The following is a 27,455-nucleotide window of genomic DNA, read 5'->3' on the forward strand; positions in this document are numbered from 1 at the left end:
ATCTGGCTGCAAATTACTGATAAAATTACCGATAAAGTGTTTGAATGTATGACATAAATTATAAATGGAGAGATGGAAATTTGACATTATTGGTACTTAGGGAAAAAGAATTTTGTTTAAGATTGAGACCAATTCCACCAGAACATGCAGATGATATTAGAGAAAAAATAATTAAGTCTCTGGTGGGATTTATGTGGATTGGGAGAAAGATGATATTGATTCAGAGATTGGTAAAACCTCAAGGTTCAATACACATTTTGAAAAATTAAGAACGTTCCAAGGAATGTCCTTGTGCATTTTGTCAGGAAGAAAAGATTAAATTCTACAACAACATTTTAACATCTGATTGAGGATTGATATAACCCTTCAATCCATAACCTCCATTGATAGCTGGTTCTGCTGTTGTACACATCTTACTGTTAGAAAGAGATGCATTTGGGCAAGCAAGTTATGATAACTAAATGTAACCGAGAGAGCCGCTGAATAGACAACTGGCACGTGAAGGATATCTTAGCCATAGAAAGAAAATGTTGTGGAAGAGACCCGCCCTAGTTTTCCAGGGAGTAAAAGGAAAGTAGGGGAGAAATACTTTTAGTCTCGCAGGATTCTATTAATATAACCTTACCATAAAGCAGGGGTAGTCAACCTTGGCTCTTTTATGACTCGTGGACTTCAACTCCCAGAATTCCTGAGCCAGCATAGCTGGCTCAGGAATTCTGGGAGTTGAAGTCCACGAGTCATAAAAGAGCCAAGGTTGACTACCCCTGCCATAAAGACAGAGCTGTTGTGTTTCTTGTCTGCACTATCACTACTTACAGTAAATAAGACAGCTGAACAGAAATGTTCTAAAATTGTTCATTAACACATCGAAGCATACAAAATAAGATATGATGACCAAACATTTAATATGGGTTAAAAGTACAATAGCAGCAATACTATTATTAAACTACATTAGTTTTAAATTAAACTACAGAAAATGAAAATAATGAGACAATGATTTCGGGGCACAATACATCCTACACAAATCGAGGGTGTTCTTTATTAGAACCCTTTCCCTCTATATGCCAACATTAGGCTTTGAAAGAAAAAGAAAAAACAGCCAACCAATGAGGGGAAATTATAATCTACCACTTTTTACTTCAAAGAAGGTTATTCAAAGTAATATGAATCAGTAAACAATATTACAATACTGCCTTTATTCTTACTTTAAAAGTCAGTTCCTGTTTCTATCAACCTCTTCATTCCAGAGCCTTCAAGGAAGAACTTCAATGGAATTTTGCAGTGCAGGCTCAGCTTTTGATCCATTTTATACATTTAATACTTGGACCTGCTGCAGCTTTTATTAGAAGTGCATTATGTTTAATAGGCATCTTTTATTTATACTGATGTTATTTTTTCCTCCACAACCACAAATAGGTGCTGGGTGAAATAATTACATGCCATATAATGTAAAAATAGTCTTTAAAAAGCCCAAACAATGCACGTGAGTAAAACTGTACAGAATTCATTATTTGTTCAAGCAATTTATACTTGGGTGGGGGAAAGGATGAATTTTACATGATCTGGATGACTTTATTCCAGAATTCAAAAACGGAAGCAGGCAATAAAAGTAACAAATACATTAGAATTCAACGCAGTGCAAACTGTCAGGTCTGAAAGAATCCGTGGAAAAACATTTTTTTCACAGGAATTCGCCTGGCTGTTTTTTTTCCATAGGTCTCTTCACGTAGGACACAAAACTGCAAAATAAAGTTATATATAAGTGTCATTAAATTGATTTGGTTTCTAGAATATAACAGCAAACTTTCCAGAATCAAAGTTGCAATAATTATTTGGTTTCTAGAATATAACAGCAAACCTTCCAGAATCAAAGTTGCAATAATTATCTGTACTAAATATGATTCCCAACCCTTACCACATAAACAAAACAGATAAATCCATAAAGATATATACATAATATGTACACACACAATACTGTCATTTTTTTTTTTACAGAAATGAGCTATATAGTAAGTCATGTCTTGGTCACTGGGTTAAATTTTTAAATTTAAGAACATTTAAATTTAGCTTTAGTCCCCAATTTTCAGAATCTGTGGAGAGAGCTTTGAGATACAACATCTCAAAGATTTAGGGACAACTGTAATCTCTTGCCCAGGATATTGAAGACTACAGTTTAAAATACAGAGAGGATCAAGACATGTCCTTTATATATTCCTTTATCACATCTATAAGGCACAAACCTTGGAGCAATGTAGCTTTCAAACCAATGCTAGCACAATATAAAACAAATGAAGAAATCAGGTTTAAAATGTCATAACCCAAAATTACAAAGGTGTCCTTGTCATTGGGAACAATCTTTCATCATTGGTTTAAACTTTAAATAACTGTCTTCATAGTGCATAATAATTATGACTTGTAATGCTACAGTTTAAGTATCTAAAAGCAAAAATATAAATGGATAAACTGATAACACATACTCTCAAGTTATAAGATAACCTTTATTGCCATTTTTTTTACTGTGAGCACACTAGTACACATTAAAAAGGAAAGTGTTTGTCCATCTAGAAATTGGCTACCAAGGTTTGCTTTAATCCTGAAAGTTGGCTACTCATATTTATTTAATGAACAATGTTACACATTACAATATGTGAGGCAATCATCTGTATGTCAAACATTTTCATGGTGGCGCAACAGTTAGAATGCAGTATTGCAGGCTAATTCTGCTGACTGCCAGCAGTTCGATTCTCACCGGCTCAAGGTTGACTCAGCCTTCCAAGGTCAGTAAAATGAGGATCCAGATTGTTGGGGGCCATATGCTGACTCTGTAAACCGCTTAGAGAGGGCTGTAAAGCACTATGAAGCGGTATTTAAGACTGAGTGCTATTGCTATTGCTGTTTATTACAGAGGAGAGGGCTGCTTTTTTGTATAATCTATCCTTCCCACCATCTCTTTATTCTCAACTTTCCCCCTTCCTATTCAGATTTAATTCTGAAAACTACCTCATTGTTACTCTGTTGACCTCTGCATGCTCTTGTTTGCAAAAAGTTTGATAACCCACACTTTCAAGCTTTCTTTTTTTTATTAAAAGTTTTATGACATTTACAAAATAAACCCCCTTCCCCACCCCCCAAAATCCCCCACCCCCCACTTCCCAGAGCTGTTCACAGGGTTACAAATATATTAATCATAATCTAAATAACATTATCCAACTAATTATGTAACCAAATCTATAACACACTTTAACTCCCTTTTAAAATAAATTTAGATAATTTAAAATTAAACACAATAATAAACAAATAATCAACTTGATTATTAAACAAAATTACTACTCAANTAATAAAATATAATAAAAACTATAAAAAATATAATAAAATATTCACAATAACAATACTGTAAAATTTACTCAAACACCAAATGGAACTTTTCAGTCCCATATTTATTCTGAATATAATCTATCCATCTTCTCCAAACCGAAATATATCTTTCCTGTGTTTGATCCTTTAAATAAGCAGAAATCTTAGCCATTTCTGCTAGATTTGACACTTTAAGAGACCATTCTTCTACAGTAGGCAAACTTTCAAGCTTTCTATGTTGGGAAGCATATCTAGAGACTGGTAAAATAAGTATTTTTCTTCTAAAAGAAATGGAGTGGGGGAGATGGCCCATGTCAAATGTTATTTTTACCATGGAAGAAAGCCACTATGAAAAAAAAAGTACAATTTGCTTCAGCATGTGAATTATGGTTTTGATGTGGTGACTGTCTACATGGAAGGACCTGTTTCTTTAATTGAGACTGGCAGAGTGGATCTTGTGGTTATCCAAATTTTCCCTATGGTGATGCTGCACTCTGCAATGTGCTCTTCCATGTAATCATAAATGTCAGTAATAAATCAAAATAATAACCAGATTAATTTTTTTCTCTATAATATTACAGTCCTAGTGAATCTTATTATTACAGTCAACGGAGAAGCCAAGGAACTTTGAAGGTCTTTACTGTAGTCATTGCACAAACCTTATGTTGAAGATTTCTAAACTGACTCTAATTATCTCATACTTATTTTTACAATGTTAGTTGTTTTCAAGAAAAAAGAATAAATAAAATTATGTCAGCAAATTATCCTTTTAAACTGTATTTCAGTGATAGCTACATTTTGGGTGCTACTTCTCTATATATTCTATTCTTATTGCAGATTACTGAAGATAATCCGTAGCATACTATAACATGTTTGTATAGCATAAAAGCATTTTGTAAAAATTCCAGATTTTTTTTTAAATTCTACAATGCTACTGATAACAAGGTAAGGATTAAACAACAAAACTAATGTAGACCAGTAGACAGTCAAGAGAATTCAGTTCCTAATTTTGGCGAAAACAATACCACCTACCCCAAATGTCTATAATTCTTTGTAAAATTCCAGGAGGTGGAATCTATTATCGCCTTTTGAATTCCAACATGCAGAGGTTTATACATTTTACATTTACAATGCTATATGGAATTAACTCAAAATATTCATCATCAATATCACAATACTCATGTTCACAGTATTACACTGATTTTCTAACAACAAAATAAGATAATGTGGGGTTCTCTTCATATTAAAAATCTTCACAATGTTACACACAAAAATGCAGACTATAAGTCAAACAAAAAACCCACAAGTTAGTAAAAAATGTGTAACAATAACTTCAGTTTCTTAAATATACATGTACTGATTGACTGAGACATAATTTTGATTTCAATAAAACAGAGATATATTTTAACCCCTTAAAAATATGAATTGAGTTTACTCAGAGCCTTCTCTGCTTATGTATTTTAACATTTAAGTACAGTAGGAGGAAGAGCCATAAAGAATACCGGATTGTCCTTTTAATGCAAGGGAAAGCAACGGGACCATGGGAGCAAGGGAAAGACCAAATCTGGCCTGGGGAACTTTTAGCTCGATGTGTCTAATCCCTCTAGACTTGATATGGGAGGAATTCTGTCTTATGTTTGTTCTCCTTACCCACCACCATTCTATTGCCTAAGATTTTTCAAAATGCCTTGACCTTTCTGCGTCTTTCATGTCTTTTGGGCTGCTTAGCAAACAGCTCAATTAATCCCCAACATGTTTTTATGAATTTCAGAAAAGCAATTAATCTTCAGACTGAATTGGTTTCTTCAGAATGGTTCTGCTGATCTTTCTGAGTATTAAGGAGATCTATGATCTCTAGAATGTCTCTATCTCTTCAGCCCAATTTCCATGTTCTAAAGTGCTCTACACTTCCAAAGTAGCACCACTGATTTTGTTCGTGTTGATTACAACACCCCAAAAGTTCTATTTATAGAAAGCCACAATCATGCAACAAGCTATAATCGGTAAACTCACCTTTCAAAATGTAGTCTGTTAATAAGCTTGGCACTTTCTCACTGTCTTCTTTCATGGCCTGAAGAACTATAAAATATGAGGGTGTGGATCAATAGAATTCACTGCCTTTCAATAAAACATACAAATAGAAAAAAAAACCCTAACGAATGAAGGCGAATATAAGTGTCCCAAGATAATGTTGCAGGTTATTCTACAGATCCTTTTCTCATTATTTATTAAAGGGAGAAAGATATAAAAATACTGAGTAGGCATAGCTCTGTTATGCATTCAGATTTGTTTAAAAGATGGATTATTCCTATGAATCCCATGAACTCACACTATTCTTATTGTATTAAGAACTTTCCATTTTTGGTAGGATGTGATGATCTGGGAATTAAAACAATGCACCCAATGTTTTTCCCAATATACATTTCTGAAAAAAAATGAAACAGAAAAAAAAAAGTTTTTTCCTTGTTGATCTAGAACTGGAGTGAGTGTCATTGTCATAGAGCGCTGAACAACTACACAAATTGTGAAGGAAGACAGTATAAAAAAAATAGAAGCATCCAATTGTTTCTTTTATTTTTCCATTCCTCTTGCTGAGGAGACATGGACAAGTCTGGAAGCACAGCAATTTTCTCCTGGCTTTTCATATCTCCATTTCTCATTCTCCCCACCCACCCATCTACAAGAGGATAACAACCTTGCAATAAAGGGAACCTGTAAAATTTAGTGAAACTTGATTGTATCTTTATTTTTTTAGATCACTGCTATATTTACCCAAAAGAAAGATGAGCTACTGACAGGGAAAAACCAAAAGCTACAGCTTCTGTCTTACTGAGGAAGAATGGAAAAGTATTTTTGTACCTAAAGGCTCATTATATAAGGAACTGAAATAATTTATAATCTTTCTGAAAAGAGCACATTCCAAATATGTAATTATGAGCACGCATAAATGTCATACAAAATCTATTTACTCTTTGGAATTGAAATAATATCCAGGTTTGAACAGTTTTGCTGCTCTAAAATAAATGGTTTGAGCGCTGTCATACGACAGCATTAGCAGGAAGAGAGTCAGGTAGTCTGTCCCTGAGCAGCCAACAGATCAAATTTCAGCTAGTCGGTGGATAACAACAGTGTTCGTTCCTCAAACCATATCATTTTAAAAACTTAATTCACAACAAAGAGGCACTTTCAGGCTTATTCTCTTCTAGTTAGTGTCTCGGCACTCTTGTAAAGCAGTTAATTTTGCAAGGTAAACAATGCTGATTTTACTGAAAGAGATAAATGAAAATAATCTTCCAAAAAAAGTCAAGACCTAGGAATGATGGCTAATTGTAGGATATCTGGGAAGACTAAACAAGCATAGACCGTGGACCAATTCCAAACATTACAGAACAAAGTTGATTTGCCAGGCTAATTTAGAACAGAACCACTGAGATGATGACCCTCAAGAATAATCTTCAACTGAAGATACCCTGGAAAATCAACTGTTTTTTTTCTCAGCATCAAAACACACATGGAAATTTATTTCTCTAACAAATCATATTTATGTGCTTACTTTTTGTTAATGTTTGAAGATCTTCAACTGACGGAGGTCCATTTTTCTTTTCATAAGGAATAACAGTTGTCAGATACTGTCAAACAAAAGTTATGATTACTACAAAATATTTTCCTGATTGACTTTAGTTGCTAAAAATCTGACGTTGGCAATATTAGATACAGTTCTTGCATGTAAGTATGCTCTGCAAGACATAATTATGTGTTATTCAACTCTACTGTATGTTATCTAAGAAAAACTGAAACACAGTGATTCAACTAAAAGATGTCCCAGCAAGTAACAACAAAATAGCCTCCCTATAACAAAACTGATACTTTAAAAATGTTCTTATATAGTATATCCATTTTTCTCTGAGCTTCTAAATTACACATTCTTTTTAAGAAACTTGCTGCACTGTAAAGAACACTGGTGTGATTCCATCCATAATTACATTTTTACATTAGGTATTCTGTACAGCCAAAATATAAATGAAAATTTCTTTTAAGTACAACAGAAGATTCTTAAGACTCCATAAAATGATGTTTAATGAACTCTAGAAAAGCCCAATGCATTATAGTTATTAGCAAAGAATAAACAATATACATGCCAGGACAGTGAAATCATGTCTGTCAACTCTGGTCTTAAAGTTTTGGGGCCAGAATCAGACCATTTTTGGTCACACTCCCTGGCAGTGATAGGAAGTTTTATATTCTGACTTCATAACTCCCTCTGGTGAACTCTGACAGTGCACCTGGCAAGATAGTCAATTTATGCTCAGAGGTGGGTGCACCTAGCAGAAAAAGTGGAATGCCATGAAGTTGAGCTTAGCTTTTACTTCTTGCACTGATTTTATACACGCTTATGTGATTCCTTGAAATTATACTGTATCTGCTTTTGCTGGTATAGAAATAAGCGCCATTTAATTTTAAATTTTTATTTTGAACAATATTTTGTTTCCAGCTCTTTGATATTTATCTTATCTATAGTATTAGGGATATAAACTCTCAATTTAGAGCAAATTATATCATCAACTTTAAATATTTAAAAACCTCAAGAAATGTGTTCTTTCCAAAGCTTAATTCCTTAACACTTATAATTAAAAAGTTGCATTTGCTACTTTTTGTAAAACCTTACAGCCATCATATAGCCTTGATTCAGCAGCAGATTTCAATACAAAGATTTCGATACAAAGAAGATATTTTTGTTCTAAGATTGGACAATATTGTATAGGATTACTATTTCTAAAATTATTTATAGGAAAAACACAGACCTTCGGTAATAACAATTCAATATTTTTGAAAAAATAGGGTAGTATTTTTTATTTCAAAATGAAGAGCCTTTCCATGGTCTGGATTTTTTGTGTGTGGGTTATTTCTTAGAAATTATATTCTGGCATTAAATAGTAATGAGGTACACACTATTACATTGATAAGATAATCCAAAAACAGGATCAGCAGTTTTATACTAACATGAAATTACTATACATTAACTATACATTTACTTATGAGCCTAATTCAGCCCACAGAAATACAAATAAATCAAACTAATAACACAATGTTATGCATAGTTATCAGACACATTTGTGTTTGAAGCCCCTTCCTGAAACAGGATATCTTACTCTGATAGATTCATATGTTTTATACTAAGGGCAAAATGCAGCTAAACATCTCTTTACTAGATAGGGAACTATTAAGTTAGCACAAATAATAATCAAGACTGTAATTGGTATAAGTGTATCTTCAGGTCACATAGTTAACGTACTGTTGAAGGATTAAAAAGTTAAGATTTAAATGCTCATTTATGCACCACTTTCAAATTGATGCTGATACATGCACAATGTTAATGTGAATTGAGGAATGATTTCTTGATAGTCCACTTAAATGAGGTGTTAACATAGTCACTGGAATGTATCATTTATACCGGGCTATAATGGGAGAGGCTGGCAACCATTCTACGAAGTGGAACATGAATCTTCCGACTATATGTAAGAGAACACTACATATCTACAGAAATGCACACGATCCAAAATAAAATCTCTCCAGAATGTATATGGGTCAATATAAAAGAGAAAAAAAGTGACATTACCATAGGTATATATTACAGGCCACCCAACCAATCAGAAGAAATAGATGAACTTTTTGCCAACCAGTTAACAAATGTACGTAGGAAGCATACCACAGTAGTAATGGGAAACTTCAACCATCTAGATAGAGGGAGTTGAAGTTACCGGAACTTTGGGTGAAAGTGACCATGTCATACTGGAATTTAATATAATTTAATATAATTTAATATAACGCAAACACTAGCAACAGAAAACAATCCAACCAGTGTCTTGAACTTCAAAAGAGATTATTTAACAAACTCAGAGAGAACCTAGGAAAGATGGATGAAGATCATAAAGGGGAAAACAACCCAAGAAGCGTGAGGAACTCTGAAAAATGCGATCATAAAAGCCCAGACCAGCACAAAAAGAAAAAGAAAAACAAGAAATTCAAGAAGAAACCAGCATGGCTGCACAAAGTCTCTCTGACAAATTGAAAGACAAAAAGGACAAATACAAAAAATGGAAAAAGGGGCACAGCAGACAGCCAGAACATGAAAGATGAAGTCAGGAAAGCAAAGGCTCAGAACGAACAAAGACTTGCAACAGAAACCATGGATAATAAAAAAGTTTCTTCCAACATATTAACAAGAAAAAAGTCAAGGAAACTGTAGATCCACTAAAGAGAGAAGATGGCAAAGAAATAACAGGCAACAGGGAGAAAGCAGAGCTGCTTACCTCATACTTTGCATCAGTCTTCACACAAAAAGAAACTATAGCCCAACATATTAAAAAACCACTGTAAGCAAGAAAATGGTAAGCAAATGGTAAGCAAGAAAATGGTAAGAGAACACCTATCCAACCTTGATGAATATAAATCACTGGGGCCTGACAGATTACATCCCAGAGTTCTGAAGGAGCTAGCAGATGTTATCTCAGAACCATTGCACCACATCTTTCAAAAATCCTGGACATCGGGGAAGTACCTGAAGATTGGAAAAGGGCTGATGTGGTTTCCATCTTCAAGAAAGGGAAAAAAAACAGACCCAGGAAACTATAGACCAATCAGTTTAACATCAATACCTGGGAAGATCCTAGAGAAGATAATCAAAAAATAGATCTGTGAACAACTGGAAGCAAACAAAGTTATAACTAGTAGCCAGCACGGGTTTGTTAAAAACAGTGCATGCCAAACCAATCTTATTTCATTCTTCGACAAAGTGACTAAACTAACAGACCAGCGAAATACTGTGGACATAGTATACTTAGACTTCAGTAAGGCATTTGACAAAGTAGACCACAACCTACTCCTTGGTAAGCTAGAAAAAGGTGGAATAGACAACATCACCACCAGATGGATCTGTAGCTGGTTGGCAAATGGTACTCAACGAGTAGTCCTCAATGGCACTACATCCACATGGAGAGAAGTAAGCAGTGGGGTACCACAAGGGTCTGTCTTAGGCCCAGTACTCTTCAATATCTTCATCAATGATTTAGATGAGGGAATTGAAGGGAAACTCATCAAATTTGCAGATGACACCAAACTAGCAGGAGTAGCCAACACCTCAGAAGACAAACTCAGGATCCAAAAAGATCTTGACAAACTTGAACAATGGGCCCTATCCAACAAAATGAGTTTCAATGTGGAGAAAATAAAAGTTTTACATTTAGGCAGGAAAAATCAAAGGTACAAGTACAGATTGGGCAAGACCTGGTTTAAAAACAATAACTGTGAGAGGGACCTTGGAGTCCTAGTGGACGATCACTTAACCATGAACCAGCAGTGTGCAGCAGCAGCCAAAAAAGCTAATACAATCCTGGGTTGTATAAACAGAGGCATAGAATCAAGATCATGCAAGGTGTAAATACTGCTTTATAAAACCCTAGTAAGACCACACCAGGAATACTGCAGCCAATATCACCATATCACAAAAAAGATGTTGAGTGTCTGGAAAAAATTCAGAGAAGAGCAACTAAGATGATCAGAGGCCTGGAAACTAAAACATATGAAGAATGGCTGCAGGACTTGGGTTTGGCTAGTCTAAAGAAAAGAATAAGGGAGACATGATAGCAGTATTCCAGTATTTGAGGGGCTGCCATAAAGAAGAGGGGATCATGTTATTCACCAAAGCACCAGAGGGCAGGACAAGAAACAATGGTTGGAAACTGATCAAAGAGAGCAGCAACCTGGAATTAAGGAGAAACTTCCTGACAGTTAACAGGACAATTAACTTCCTGACAATTAACAGGACAATTAACCAGTGGAACAGCTTGCCCCCAGAAATCGTGGGCGCTCCATCACTGGAGATTTTTAAAAAGAGGCTAGACAGTCACTTTTCTGAGATGGTATAAGTTCTCCTGCTTGAGCAGGGGGCTGACTAGAAGACCTCCAAGGTTTCTTCCAGCTCTTTTTTCTATTCTATTCTATTCTATTCTATTCTATTCTATTCTATTCTATTCTATTCTATTCTATTCTATTCCTATTCTGCAAGACAAAGAAATGCAGAGTAGATAATCTATTCCCTAGCAATAGCACTTAGACTTATATACTGTTTCACAGTGCTTTACAGCCTTCTCTAAGCAGTTTAGAGTCAGCACATTGCCCCCAACAATCTGGGTCCTCATTTTACTGATCTTGGAAGGATGGAAGGCTGAGTCAACTTTGAGCCAGTGAGAATCAAACTGCTGGCAGCCAGCAGTCAGCAGAAGTAGCCCGCAGTACTGCATTCTAACCACTGCACCACCATGGCTCATTCTCTAGTTCTGAATGACACAGGCAGGTATTCCCCCCCCCCCCTTCAATCTCTCTTATAGCGTATGTAAATCACTGGCATGGATGAAAGATAGCATCATTCTCAATTATATTTTGGTGCAATATTATGTTCCCTTCCTTTCAATCTCTAAGTTTCCATGATCGTGCCACTTCATTCTCATGGCTGATACATTTTTAGAAAGAAAAACAGGACATTTTGGTTTATAAAAGAATAAATCAGATGACAGCAGGTTAAGGATATTTTTTTTTTTTTTTAAAAAAAATCTGTTTTATGTCTCCAGTTGTTTTGTGCCATCTTCTTTTTCTCTCTGTGTTAGTTCCTCCAGCCTCTTCCTCAAATATCTCTAATATCCTTTTCTACACTGGAAAAAAGGAGAGATTTGCTAGGAAAACAAATAATAATAAAGACTGAATTTTGAAACAAAAAATACTACTGGGAAGAAAGAAAAAAAATTGAGTGGCTTCCCTTGTGCTACATTCAGGTTCTATTGAGGACTATCAGGGTACTGGAGTAAGCCTTAATTTGTAGAAAATTGTCCATAGAGCACTTAGCTTATGGCAAGCAATGTTACTTATCCAAGCACCTCTTTTCTTTAGTTCTATAGGAGTGGTAGGGTACTGCTTCTGCTTCCTTGAAAGAACAGGGAAGGCACATACTACATAATTGATTAAATAGCTAATTAAATAGCCTTAATTTCTAAGGCTGGCTATAATTTATAGGGCTTACTTACCTTCAAGAATTCTATCAACAACTTTTATATAACTTCAGATCCTGACATAGACATTATTAGTCTTCTAAGGGAGAAAATATCTAACAACTCTAAAATCCTTAAAAATCAGTAGTTTCAAAGTATGAAATACTGTAGGTATATTAAATGTTGCCTTAAGATGAGTCAAACCCGTACTATCTTTATTATTTACACATGATCTCCATGTGAATGCAAATGCAGAGTCTATATTTATTGTTCTGTTTTGGAAATAGTGAATAGCTGAAAAATTATTTGTCTCTGAAAGAACTATATAAAAAACTCCAACGTTACCTGTAATCTGGAAATAATACTCTCATATGAAAACCAATCAAAATCATGTACATATAAAATATAAATTAAGTGTCAATTTGTGCAAGATTTTATCAACATTCTCTACAGTATATGTATTTGCTCAACAGTACATCGTACTCTAGCAAATCACTTGTAACGTTGTATTAAATTTTGTGTAATAAAATAACTTATGGTAAAATATGTTTTTCATATTTCTTATCATCATCCATGGTCCACATAAGAGCAATACTTTTATTTTGCTGGGCTTAGTTCGGGTTCTTCAACACTCTTCATCAGATAAAAGAATAAGCAAAGCAGATGGAGATGGGAAGAATCAGGAAAAATATATCTGGAACCATGAAATTTGCCTTCTCTCCTAATCATAAAAAAGAACGTTGGAGGAATTGTAGACATTCAAATAAGGCTTTTTCTGGCTTTGTGTTAAGGCATAAAGTAAAGAGTTCTGCCCTTAATTGCACATATTATTTCCATGAATGAAGGCGAATAAACGTGTCCCAGGATAATGTTGCAGGATCTGGTAAGCAACCCAGTTTGGATCCTGCAACATACTACTTGGCTACATATATTTCATAAGCTTCTGGAACACGCATTTTGTTCAGAGATTTTCTTCCTGTATAAAGCATATATGAAATGTCAAGGATTTTTAATTCTTGTAACTTAAAAACAGCAAAATAAATTTTATCATTTTGGAAGATACGAGGCATAGTTCTGTTCGTTTTTCTCTTCCCAGACTGAAACTTTAAAGCTAACATGATCTTTCATTACTGCTTTCTTAGACAGGTATTTAACTCCAAGTATGTATTATGCTGTTGCCTGCATTTTATTTTGAAAAATTAAAATAAACCCTAAGGGGAAATTTTTCATCTACTCTATATTTTTTTCCCCCCTGTGCATATCAAGGCTTGTCTGCTTCTTTAACTACTAAGGGAAGAAAACCTTTGTAAACAGCTCTTAGCTTTAAGGCAGGGAAGATGCAAAAAAGCATAGAAATGTATTTCCTCCCTTTCTGAGAACACCTGAAGTCAGAAACTGCCAACTTTTAAGACAGGAATGTATACAGAGACAGAAAAGACAGACAAGGAAAACAAAGTCAGAGGGTAGCCCAGCACCTGTTTTTCTCCACCCGCGTTTCCAAACGTTTGTCGAAAGCCATTCTGAATGACATTTGAGATTCCTTCCATACTGAAGCGCTATAAGGAGTGAGAACGTGACAGAAAAGGGGGGAAAAAGAAAAATGTAAAGGTATTAGTTAGGTTTTTTGGGGGGATGCCAGCAAGGTAAATGTTAGAATGAAATATAGCTGTAGCTTAATGAGAAAAGTACTGACTTTTAAATATTTTGCTCTTTAGGGATTTAGGAATGGAGCCAGCCAAATATCATATATATAGAACTAGGATAAGGTTGTTTTTGCATTAACGATCTTTGGCTCATGCTTATTATCTCAAATAATATATTTAAATATATTTGAAATCACACACATAGAACATGCTAAAGTACATTCTCTTGTAAGTTTTTTGCTTCTTGCCCAATCCCATTATACATTACAAGCACAGATCAAATAATCCAATGTCTTATTTGTATTAAAAATGGCATTTCTTTACTCCTCATAGCTGAATATGGGAAATATACAACAACACCAAAAAATGTCACAACAGAGAATTCAATTTTCAGTTGATATTCTTTTTGAAATAAATCTAGATCTGTAGACTGTAGAATCTGTCAATCTTTCATTCTTCAACTAGGCATTATTCCAATATGAGGTGGCTCATAAGATCTACTCTACACTAGTCTTGTTTGGATAAACTAAGAAAAAAAATCCCTATTTCTTTTATACCTAGAAGTCTTGACAGAAAAACAAACCGCTACTCATGGCAACTGACTGTATTTGCTTTCTCAAGTTTCTCCTACACAAATGAGAAAATTCTAACTGAAACTGGAAATCACACTGCAGTATTGAAATGAACAAATGTCTACAAAAAGTGGATGCTTATGTTTTGAGCTACATTCAGTTTCTGTACACAAAACAAATCAGTTAATTCTTTCATTCTTTGCAGCTGTCTTCAGTATGGGGATCTCAGGTTTTAATGGGAGAAATGTGAGAAATATAATCTGCTGTACACAAGATAATCTACATACATACTAGTGTTATATGATGCCCATAGAAGAACAACGGAGAACAAATCACATGCTGCCAATGGCCTTATTTTTTTTAATGAATAATGGAATCATTGAAGGTAAACTCTAATCAGTACTGTAAGCTAATACTGCAGTCTCTTGCTACTTCCTGATCCTAAAGTGCAAGACATCAATGACAGATTACAACAAACAGATACTGTGTGACAAACTATGTGACAATGACAGGGAAATGATTATGCTCAGTTTCATCTCAAGAAGTTGCATATTGTGGGGTTTGTTGAGTATCTGCAAACTTCTCACCGACTTTTAAGATACATTCACTTTATACATTCATATTCTTCTTATGTAGATATTAAATAGCCAAGCTTTTGTCAGAATAAACTCTTACTTGATGCAAGAATTTTAATGTTATAATTTATGAATTTAGCACTATGTTCCTTTTATAACAGCATTATTGTGTCAAATCCTTCAAAAGATATTGAAGAAACAGCTTAGGGTTCCCTAAAATAAGAATATTTAGGGTGTTAAGGAAAATCTATGTTGAAAAAGATATATATCTCAGTTCTGGAAATTTTTTTATAAGGGTGACTATATACAGATTGCTCACTCTTATACTTCTGTAGAGATAGCGTCTGAACATTAAGGTATTGAGCTGATACATTCCTCTAGAGTAAGATAAGGGGTTTTTTTTCAGCTACAATACATTCATTCTCCTTTGAAAAAAGATGCCTGGCACCCAATCCTTTACCTTGTAGGCACCAGGCAAAGCACTTTTATATTTTCCTTGATTTTAAATTATTCTTACATTCTATTTTTAAATCACTCTTACATTCTCTGGTTGTTTTGCTATGCAGCTTAGCTTATAGTCTTTACATGTGTTTAAAACTGGGCTATATTGATTATTTTCATTTCTACTCTAAATTACCAGAGGACATTCATAGTAAAAGACAATGTGGAAATAAAACTGCACATAGCTTTAAAGCTCTGCAGAATAAATTGTATTTTTAGTTGACCTTAGTGTAGTAGAAGATAATTAATGCATTTATTAGCTAGATTCCATTGATAATTCATTGGACCTCCTAATTACTTTGGCAAATAAAAGGTTAAATTATAGGTCACATCACATTATTTCTATGTAACATAAATTACAGCAGAAAAATAGTCTTTAACAAAAGTGTTTGCAACACACATGCTTAGCTTAATTGTCTCTCAAATGATATACTTTTTACAATATACTGATAAATGTTATTTTTCCTTCTCATTATTTATAAGAAGTATGGTTTACATTTAACCTTTTATATAATTCTGCTTTGTAATGAATGCCTTTTCAGAGGGAATTTGCTAAGAGAATCGGGTTGCCACAATTTCTACCAAGTTCCTGCTGTTCTAGTGACAATGTGTTTGCTTACCTGGTAAACACAGATTTTACTGAAATCAGCAGCTAGTTTTTTCTGATTCACAAAATACCCTAACATCAAGAATGCCTTCTGTTGAAGGTTCTTGTGGATTCTGGGAAGTACTGTAGTGCCAATGAGCCTAGGAAGAACTACACAGGCACTTTAGCATATGCATAAATAGCGCCAGCAGGTTCTATTGTTTAAAGTGGATGGAGAAGACAAAACAGGGAGATTATATACACAGGTGATGAAATGAAGTTAATGAGAAGAGGAATAATGTGGAAACCTCAAATAGCCTGCGGACAGGAAAAATTGTATGTTTGTGCATCAACAACTATTTAAATGTATTGAAAAATTCTACATCTGTGACAGCCCTGCTGAAAAATAGTAATTTCAATAGCAGATGTTAACCAAACTTAAAAATAGGTGCTAACATTTTAAACACTTCCCGAATTTCCACCTCATTCTGTAACAATTACCCAAAGAGATAAAAAGACTACTTGTACAAATTTGGTTGGACAGAGTAAGAAATACAATGCTGATTATCTGAGAAAGTAGTAGTTGTTCTTCAGAGTCTTGTAATACATGTATGTCACCAGTATTAGTGATGATCAGAAAAATAGAAGATTATGAGTATTTCTATGCCGATCAAAGTATGTGGGATCCAACCATCATTTACCAAAAGAGGCAATGTTATTGTTGTCATTAACGCCGCTTACTATTATTCATTTTAACTATTATTAAGAATAACTGGGCAAAATTAGAGATATTATATAAAGTTAAAATGTAAACAATGTTTCTAAGGAGGCACAATACAGAGCTCTTACTGTTCCAGGCAGATGGCTTTTTTCTTGTTTTCCATTCTGAGAAGTGCCATTTTTTAACTTTTTCTTCTTCTTTGCCATTTCTTTTTGTTCTCGTTGCTTGTTTTGTACTTCGATCAGGACAGATATGAAGCTGTTCTTTACTTCCTTCTCAAACTCCAATTCATCCCGTAGGGCTAATTGTTGCACTAACTCCTCAGAGTAGTCTTTGATGGCTGTCTCAATCTCTTCTAAGAGATCGTTTAATTCAGACATAGACAGCTTTTGCACCCCTGTTTTCAAAATATCAGAAAACATTATGATCACTAAAAGAATATATTGCAGTGACAATATAATTCCAACAACACTTTTCCTAATAAACATATTCTAAGTGTAGTTATGTTAAAAACTGCTTCATTACTTTTTTTGTATATATATAAATCCCCATCCATCCCATGTAGATATGATCTCTAAAAAAAATCACTTCAAACAATTTTGAACTGTTTAACAGTGCAATTATCTCTCTCTTCCTCCCTCTAATTGTTTTTAATTCAGTTTAGCGTGTACGAAGTTGCAGCTCGCAGCTTCCAGGTTTTTTAAAGCTCAAGGCAGTTTAGTTTAGATGGTTTCCTCAATGGTTTAAATTAGTGTTTCTCATTTTTAAGATGTGTGGACTTCATCTCCCAAAATACCCCAGTCAGCCAAGGATTCTGGGAGTTGAAATCCACATGTCTTAAAATTGCCAAGTTTGAGAAACACTGGTTTAAATTATATTCACAACTGCAAACTTTCTCTTTCTTTCTTTATATCAGAAGTACCTTCAAATTATAGACATATACGCATGAATGAAGGCCAATATATGCGTCCCAGGATAATGTTGCAGGATCCAGTCTGAGTCAGCCACCGGGACCAGAGGTTTAGTCTTCCGAGCTGTCATACTCATGCGGGAGCCCATCTTCAGGGAACCTCTCCCTAGCATAGTTTAGAGAAGTTCCCTGAAGATGGGTCTCCGGCACAAATCCAAAAGCTCAGAAGACTAAACCTTTGGTTCCGATGACTGACCCAGATTGGATCCTGCCGACATATATAACTGCAAAGTAGCGCTATTGTATTTATTAGCTGAAAACTCTAAATAAACACCACTATACCCACTTCCAAATCACTTAGGATTATACCGTGTTTCCCTGAAAGTACGGCCTACCCAGAATGTAAGCCCTAGTTTGATTTTTCGGGGTGGGCCTAATATAAGCCCTATCCCCAAAATAAGCCTTAGTTTGGGGACAAGGCACACACACTTAAAAATCAAGCTAGGGCAGGGGTGGGGACTGTGGAGCCGCTCCACACGCCCCAAACTTACCTTGCAGCCAGGCTTCTCCTCACTGGCCACTTCTTCTGCGGCGTCTTCTACAGCCCAGACCTGCATTTCTCAGTCACAGGCCTTTCCAGAAGGCCACTGCAGCTGAGAACCGAGCTATGGATTCAATCCATAGTTTGGTTCTGCAAGACCTCTGCAACCGAGGACCAAGCTATTGATTCAATCCACAGCTTAGTACTCGGCTGCATAGGCCTTCCGGAAAGGCTTGACTGCAAAATGCAGGCTGGAATGCAGCTGCAGAATGAAGCTGCTCCTTCGGCCCCAGAAGAAGTGGACCTGCTGGGCGGGGCTGTCAGTGCTGGGAGTGAGTAAGACAACCCCGAAAATAAGACCTGGTGCCTCTTTTGGAGGAAAACAAAATAAGACCTAGTCTTATTTTCAGGGAAACACGGTAGTACCAAGTCAATATAAATATATAAAATCATTTAACAACATGAATAATATCAAGAATGCGGATCTGGTAGTCTGTCTTGGTGATCTGGAATTGAAGCAAATGTAGTTTTCTCAATACCTAGGCAGAAGTAATCTAGAAGGTAAGATTGAAATTGTATTTTCAAGAAGTTTTAAAGTACAGCAGAACAGATTTTAAGACAAACATCGAACAAAAGATACAAGTAAACATCACTTACTTTCTTCATAATTGTGGTTTGCACTAGACCTTTTAAGTGTTTGAATTTCTTGGGACAACATGGACAGACGGTCTGTCTGGCTGTGTGTTTCATCATCATCTGGATCAGGAGATTCCTGCATCATTTCTTCTATTTCTTCAATCACCTTCCACCCACATAGAGAAAGTTACAGAGGACCAAAGACAAAATTATACTGATTATTTATTTTTGTAAAGACTATTTAATAATAATTTTTAATCACTTAAAGACTTTAAAACTGTAAATATAAAAGTTCTAATAATGAATACAACAATATCATGGGGTGATTTTCAAAAATAGAGAAATATGTTTAAGTTAATTAAAGATAAATAATCCCTTGCATCGGGATGGATTCAGGGCAACTGAATGGAGCTTGAACATTTACTGCCTGGATACCCTTCCTGAAGCCTACATGGAGTTTGTAGCAGACAATTATTCTTTGCGCCCAGAAAGAGAAATATCTGTCACTATCTAGGATTAAATTTACAGCCTCCTGATTATGAAGTGAGAACTCAATCTCTTAGGTCACAGTGCCAATCAAAGTTAATTATGATTTATATATAAATTATTGTTTATAACATTAATCATGGAGACCCCACTTGTCAACTCTACAACAGCAGCTATCTAGGTTGCCACAAAGATGGGAGGGGGTGCAGAAAAAATTTGCTAGTCTAAACAATTTAATGTCCCGTGGGAACCAAGGTCATTTTTGCCAATTGGATTGGGAAGGGGAGCAGTTGGGTAGAAAGCCCGCCAAACTATTCTATTAGTAAACGTAGCTGATTGCATAGCCCTGGGGTGGGAAGTTTAACTTTGTAATAGACTTGGTTTCACTTTTGACCGTGCCGATACTATGTAACCAATAAACATGTTCTTTGAGGAAACTTCTAGCCCTGGAGCTCTGATTTATTTGGTCTCGTCTATCGGAACCTTGACACCAGTCTTGCCTTTGGAACAATATAGTCATAAATTAATACCATATTATTCAGTTAGTCAATTCTTATACTTCTATAGAAGTATACATTTCTAAATGATTTACAAATCAAGTCAGAGCAATGATAAAATCCACAAACACCATAATAATTCTCAGAAAACATCAGTAAAACTAAAACAATCCACTACTGCTCTGAAAGGAAGCAAAACAGAGATTAGTCTCCAAAGGCCTGTCAGAAAAGCCATGTTTTAATCATTTTCTGAAAAATTAACAAAGCAGGGACTAGTTGGATTAGGAAAAACGAGCATAATATGGAGAAGCAAAAGTGAATAGCATATTAATCCAGCAATTGTACATGGATTTGGGTAATAAAAGCTACCAATTTAAATAGGAAGCATGTTTCTACATTATCCATCTCTAACCAATCTGGCAGACTTTCCTGAATCTGTAATACCAGATACAGCAGTTCACTCGTGACTTAGTAACAGTATTACAGCTCTCATTCCCTTGCACGGTTATCATTTTAGAATCTGATTGGAGTTGCTGGATTCTTGGATAAAATATTTTTCAAGGAATGTTCAATGGTTGGGAGACTGAAATGGGAGGAATGACTAAAGTAGTCTAATCAGAGAAGTTAAATAATGTTGCACAGATGACATGAAAGGAAACTGAAACTGTTGCTAAAACATAGCCGTGCATTTATGAGCTAGTACAATACAAATATCTTCCACCAGTGGAACAGTGAATGGATAGCTAGTGAGCACAATTATTATATTTCCCTACCATTCTGATAATCCTTTTCACTGATTGCTTCAAGAAAAAAGAAAAACAAAACAATTGCATTGTAGAAGTCATCTGTATAAGGAAGAGATGTATATATGCACACATATATTTTGTAGGAGCTTTATCGTCTATCAGTATGTTTCTGAGTGAAATTCAATATATTTCAAATCCTATATAGCCTGGAGCCAGAGGTATCTAAGAGTTTGCCTCTCTCAAATAGATCCTTTCCTAAGTAGATCTGGTGGTGCAGTGGTCAAATTGCAGTATTGCATGCAAATTCTGCCCACAGCCTGAGTTTGATTCTGACGGGGCTCAAGGTTGACTCAGTTTTCCATCTTTCTGAGGTCAGTAAAATGAGAACCCAGATTGTTGGGGACAATATGCAAATTGTAAATCACCAAGAGAGTGCTGTAAAGCGCTTTAAGATGGTATATGTCTAAGTGCTATTGCTATTATCTAAGTTGGAGGGTTAAGGGCTTGGTAAAGGTCCTCACCCACCATAAGAAGTGATGAGCCCCCACTGATCTCTGGGGAGGACTCCCCTCCTATGGAACAACTGGACCCATGAGGCAAAGATGATTCCTGCTCTCATGGCTTTCTACAACCTGGTCAAAACTTAGCTCTTTCAGAAAGTCTTTGGGGATTGACTGTGGAATCAATGGCACCAATGTGCTGTTGTTGTTAGTATTGTGATTTTTTATCAGTATTTGTATGCTGCTTAGAGTCTGATAAGATTGAGGTGAAGATAAATCCCATAAATAAAAACAAAACATTCATACAAGAAGTCCTCTATGTATACACAGCTTGGCATAGAGTGGTTGACATCCTGTGAGTTAATGGCATTTCAAAAAAAATAAGGTTCCCTACTCCTAATGTGTGCTAAAATCTAAAAGTTCACATTTGAATTCCAGCAAAAACAATAAAGTATTTATTTAATAGACATTTGGATGGTGGAGAAAATGTCTACTTAATCTGAATGCTTATTAAACCTAAATTTGCACCATTTCTATCAATTTGTTCATTTATGGAATTATATAATTGAGGCAAATGGCATTGTTTGCAGTAAAATCTCTTTAACAATGAAATCCATTGAATGGGTGTTACATCCATACCAAAAAAATGTCTTTTATATCAGAAGTTGGCTACACGTTTCATCATACACAGAGCTTACTAAAGTAACACAAATAAAAAAAGATGACTTTAGACTTAAATTACCATTACGAATCATTCTATCTCTATTTTATTATTCAATCATGTTTTGTCATGTTGTTTTAGTTTAGTTTTGTTTGTTTTTGTAGACCAACTTTATTTTCATACTGCCATTCATAAAATACTGGAAAACTATTTTGAATATTGTGACCCTTATCAAATGTGGGAGTATTTTCCACAGTTGAGGGGGGCTAGCACTTGCTATCAAAGCGCTTTTCAGGGATATGAACGGGGGGGCTGCAACATATCCACCAACTTATATGTACACACTTCACCCAATTTTTTCTCTGTCGTACACATACATAACTAACAGTAACAGGAGAGAAGAAAGGGTTTAAACCAGGGGGTGAAACTGCCGGACCGCGGGCTGGACGCGTCACGCGGAAGCTGCGCCCACCCCATTGCCGCCAATGGCAAAACAGTCCCAATATGTCGCGCGAATTTGACATGTCTGGTTTAAACTAAGCCTCTTTTTAAAAATCGAAATAGTTGCTTTTCTAGTAAAATGAAAACAATATGTTTTTTTTTCCCTTGCTCATCCCACTGAGTTATAAAAAGGTGGAGATCCCAGGGACACTGGTGGGCCACAAAGAAGACTAGCAGAAGGCATTAGGCAATTTGCAACTCTCCCATATAAGTTCTAATTTAAGAATGAAACAGTAAATCTCTTCTGCATTTAAAACATGCGTTATTCTCTATTAGACCATACCTTTACTGGGCTGTTTCTAGGCATTTCAAACATATTTGAAAGAAGAAATGTTTGATGCTAAATTGCACAAATTTATTTTTGAACTTTACCTGCTCAGCTGTGAAGAGAGGTTCTTCATTGATGCAGGAGACAATGATAGAATGCATGTCTAGCTGGTCTCTCAACTCTTCATCATCTGACAAGTCTAGGTTCAAGTTATCATTAACCTGTATGAAAATACAAAATAAAAGCAGGTTATTAAAAAGACTGAGAAATCAACCAAATATCATAACACTTAATTATATAATAGTGTATGGCATCTTTATTAAAAATACTGACATCCCAAAATTATTATTATTACCTTCCCTATCTACGTAGCGCTCAACCTACACATCAAAATCCAGTTCAACAAACAAACAAACAATATTCTGCCATTCAGGTTGATTAATTCAAATGAACTGAATAAATAGATAGCGTCTTGTCAGTTCACAGATCACATTTATTCCTGAAAGGATAAATTTCTTAGACATCTTTATTTAGAATAAAATCCATTATGTGACTTGATATCCTAAAACAAACTATTGAGCTTGGACTCTATTATGACTTCAGAGGAGAGGTAAGGGAGGAAAGAAACCTAAACCTATATTTAAACATATAGTGAGGTCCCAAGCCACTGTCAAATTTATTCTTCAAAATAAATAAGATATATACTCAAAATGGTTAAAGAAAGCCAGTGTGGCAACATGGCTAAAGTGCTAGATTAGAAGCCAAGCAATTGAGGCTTGAATCTTTCCTTAGGCATGGAAATTAGCTGGGTGTCCCTAATCAATATCAGGCTCTGTGACAGGCCAGCCGATAAACACTTTATGCATTGATAGGTTGTAGGCGTAGATCTTCAGTAAAGGAAATCTCTATTATTTCTTAATAATTTTGCTCTTTTAGAAACCTTAAAACTCTTTCATGGATTTCCTGATTCAGTTCTAGGGATCAGCACGTAGATCTATCCAAGTAAGTGAAAGAACCTATCTGAACTTAATGTCTATGGAGATTCTCAGTCATCCAAGTCATGGTTGTCCCAAAGGTGCTTTTTTTCACGAGGCAACTGGACTTTCTTGTTTTTCTTTGAAGATGTTTCACTTCTCATCCAAGAAGTTTCTTCAGCTCTGACTGGATGGATCCTTCCATTCCCCACCATCCAGTCAGAGCTGAAGAAGCTTCTTGGATGAGAAGCGAAACGTCTTCAAAGAAAAACAAGAAAGTCCAGTTGCCTCGTGAAAAAAAGCACCTTTGGGACTATCTAAACTTAGTTGATTCCAAAAAGCTTAGCATAGCTGGACCTGGTTAGACATCACCAGGAAATCTCAGGGTTGTAAGCTGCAGCAACAAATAATAATATAAAAACTATCCCAGAAGCAGATAATGGAGAATCATTTTTGCCCCATTGTTGAGAAAATGTCATGGGTTTATCAATGTAATCCCAAGCTCTTGACTTTACTCAAGGCAGTTTTTGCATTAAGAGCTTTCCAGGGCAGTCTGAAAAAGTTTAAATGCTTCTATCTTTTGCCTCATACCAGCTAAGAAGGAATAATATATTGCATATATTTTTAATGAAACAGAGCACTGCTTTTATTCTTATATCAGTTATTATTACTAGTTACTTGATTTCTGGCTTAAATAAAAAAGTATTATGCATGATTAGAGCTGACAACATAATCAATGAAATGTGCAGGAATGCAAATGTAGGAATCAGCATTAAAATGATAATTCTTGTATTTTTTAGAATTAACATATCTTATTGGACATTGGGGCATGTGTTAGATAAATGTTAAAGAAGAAAAACCGTGCCACCAGTAGAATCAGAAAGCTAATAATGGTATGGCAAAGGAGCCTTGAATTAAATTGACAGATTATGTAATATTTGATGTCTAGGACACAGATTTAAATGGACAAAAGGAACATTTTTCAAATTGTTCTGGCAATACTTACTCCCTTTTCAGAAAGATTCAGGGTTGGCAAGTGCAGAGTTCTGGTGTGGGATGATTTCCAATCAACTGGCATTACATTACCATAATTATCTGTTAGAGCATTCCAAATCCTGGAAGAAGAAAAAATCCAGTCCTTATAATAGGCAGAAATTATTCAGCCATAGTTTCATTCCATACAGCATTAACCTTGTGAACTCTCAAGCTTCCTCCTTCCATTATATATTCAAGATGGACAGTATTTAATATTTATTTGCTACGTATATGTAGGGGTGTGGGTCTGTCATGTATGTGTTTCACTTTGAGAGCGGGCAACTAAATTTCATTTTTGATGTGTGCCGTTGTGCCCACAGTAAAAAAAATGACAATAAAGGTTATCTTATCTTATCTAAAGCTTCTGGTTTTAAAAGTTTTTGTACCATATTAATCCCAAAGTATGTCACTAAACCACAGCCATGAGTGAGGAATCTCCATCCCATCCCAAAAATATCCGTCACTGGGTATTTGCCTTTAGTGCTCTGTGCCAGATTTGAGTCAGCCAATTTTGCATGCAGAAGTAGTAGAGAATGTATGCAATGTTATGATTTGACTAAAGACCCTCATGAATTGTTTTATACCAACCTGCCAAAGAATGGAAAAAAGCCTTGCTCAACTATGTAAGTATCTATTTAGCAGTATATATAATAGAAAAAATGTTTTCTCACTTAAGTGCTTATAAAAGCAGAACACAGATTATAATACACAACAAGAAATCACAGCTGCCAGTACTTTAGCTACTGTTGACCTTCATTTGCATCAAGTTCTTCCCATGTATTGTAATTATTTCAAGCTTACCCTTGAAGAAAAAAAATTAGTATAGTTTGGCCTTATTTAGGCTTCATGTATTAAACAAGCAGTTTCTAATGTTTCCATTATCAAGCCATGGCTCATTCTTGCCTTTCAATTCCTGATATGGGACAAAGAAGCCATAGCCAGCTTAAGTTCTGAGGTCAGGTGAACCTTGAAAGGAGCTTCTGCAGTCTTTTAGCTGCTCCAGCTGGCATGGGCAGCAAAGCAAAATTGACTTGAGTGTTTTCTCATTCATTCACTAAAAGCCAAACTTCTCAAACATGCTCCTTATGCTCTGATATGCAAATATCAATATATCCTTTGGAAAATATGGATATTGTTCATATTAATACAATTTATTAAGTGGATAATAAATTGTTTCCACCATCTCACAATCAGATCTATACCTTGGGTATACAAGTGCTTTTGATGCAAACTAGAGAATGCACCCATACCAATGATTATATTGGAGCAGAGATAGTAGTCTAAAATACCGGTATGTTTCCGATTCCTAGATGAGTTAAACATCAATAAAAGTTATGTAGTTATAAATCAGCAGGTTGTTGTTGTTGTTTTTGTAAAAGAAACCCTAGTGAAAAAGGGATATTTGAGACAATTTCTCAAATGTGCAAGTTTGGAAAGGTCCAATTATGTCTCTGCAAAGTTTCTTTTGCTTTTTTAAACTGCAAAACCAGTTCAGGTACCTAAAATAAAACATGAGGGTCTACACAGAAAATGGGCCTTTGGGGACTCTAAGTTGTTAAAGGGCCTCCCCTTAAGTATAAGATACAAAAAGATCAGATTTCATATTCAAATTCCAGTGTCTTGTCCGTGGAATGCTGCTAACATACACAGCTCGATCTGGTTGTGCTGGAAAGTTTAAAGTCCAGGTCGCAGAGAAGGTGAAACTAGCTTGAATCTTTCTTCCTTCGGGGCTTACCGGGCATTAGGTTCTCGTAACCCCAAGGGGCTGGGGAACACCCTATTACTCTGTCGGGGATTGCTCTCCATTAGCAACGAATTATGTACTGAAATTGCAATTCTCTTTTCCCTATTCCCCCCACCCCGCGCGCGGGCGCCCCGTTTCTTATACATCCCTTTCCGTAAGGAGAACGCCCGAGCCCTGAGACGCCCCAATCCCCTTGCGAAGTTTTCTACGACCGAAGGGAGAACCTCACTCTTTGCAAAGGGACCTCTCGCCAAGCGATGGGGGGGGGGGGCGAGGAGGAGGGGGAGGAGGACCCCTCCCTCCTATAAGGAAGGAATTCGACCTGCCGCTTCACTCACTCATCTTCGTGCAAGGCGCTCCGCTCGCTGAGGGGCTGCGGCGGGAGAAGGGCTTCCGGGTCTACGCAACGCTCAGCCAGCAGCCGAGCGGATTGGAAGCAGAGCGGGAGCCTGGTCCCCAGATCGCCCCCGCCATCCCATGGGCCTCCCTCCACGGCCGCTACCGCCGCCGCCGCCGCCGAGGGCTCCAGGCAAGCGCTCGGCTCCGAAAAAGGCTGGAAGCCCGAGAAGTCCTGCCAGTCCCCGGCTGGGTCCCGCGGCGAGGGCGCCGTCACCGTCGCCATCGCCGAAAGAAGTCGAGAGGCCGCGGGGCCCGGCCAACGCACGCGCGCGCGCGCGCCCGCCCCCTCGCCCGCTCGCTCGCTCTCTCTCTGAGCGGCCGGTGCGCGCTCCCGGTCGCCGAGGCGGAAAAGCAAAGGGTGGGGCGCCCGTGTGACTCACGCCGCCCCCTCCTTCGGAGCTCGGCCTGAACGGCCTTTTGACGCTGGATCTGGAGGTTTTAGTATATTAATTAATGTGAAAGCCTCGCGCTACCTATCATTCCGTTGCTTGTTTGTTTGAAAGAGAAAGCACATTGTGATAGGGGCAGATTGGGAACTGACATTGTGCTTACTTGTGCACAGTA

The 27,455-nt window shown here is 36.3% G+C and overlaps 1 protein-coding gene across 1 annotated transcript; it reads right to left on the reverse strand.

Moving 5' to 3' along the window:
• Positions 1-881: 881 nt before the first annotated feature.
• Positions 882-27,114, reverse strand: FEZ2 (fasciculation and elongation protein zeta 2). Its single transcript, XM_015815993.1, has 9 exons — positions 26,831-27,114; positions 24,720-24,828; positions 22,844-22,960; positions 19,102-19,246; positions 17,122-17,390; positions 13,871-13,951; positions 6,908-6,983; positions 5,368-5,433; positions 882-1,739 (listed from the first exon to the last, which is right to left on the reverse strand). Exons 1-9 carry the CDS (start codon positions 27,112-27,114, stop codon positions 1,723-1,725), a joined length of 1,164 nt encoding a protein of 387 aa, XP_015671479.1. The 3' UTR covers positions 882-1,722.
• Positions 27,115-27,455: the final 341 nt, after the last annotated feature.

This window comes from Protobothrops mucrosquamatus, unplaced genomic scaffold, assembly GCF_001527695.2.
Source record: "Protobothrops mucrosquamatus isolate PMUCROS unplaced genomic scaffold, P.Mucros_1.0 scaffold393, whole genome shotgun sequence".
Classification (NCBI taxonomy): Eukaryota; Metazoa; Chordata; class Lepidosauria; order Squamata; family Viperidae; genus Protobothrops; species Protobothrops mucrosquamatus.

Excerpts from the sequence above, each read along its gene's own strand:
- FEZ2 (XM_015815993.1), bottom strand. The coding sequence starts at position 27,114 with ATGGCGACGGTGACGGCGCCCTCGCCGCGGGACCCAGCCGGGGACTGG. Across the intron at positions 24,829-26,830 it reads AGCGCCTTGCACGAAGATGA|GATTTGGAATGCTCTAACAG; the intron begins GTGAGTGAAGCG and ends TTCTTCTTCCAG. Across the intron at positions 19,247-22,843 it reads CTCTCTTCACAGCTGAGCAG|GTGATTGAAGAAATAGAAGA; the intron begins GTAAAGTTCAAA and ends TGTGGGTGGAAG.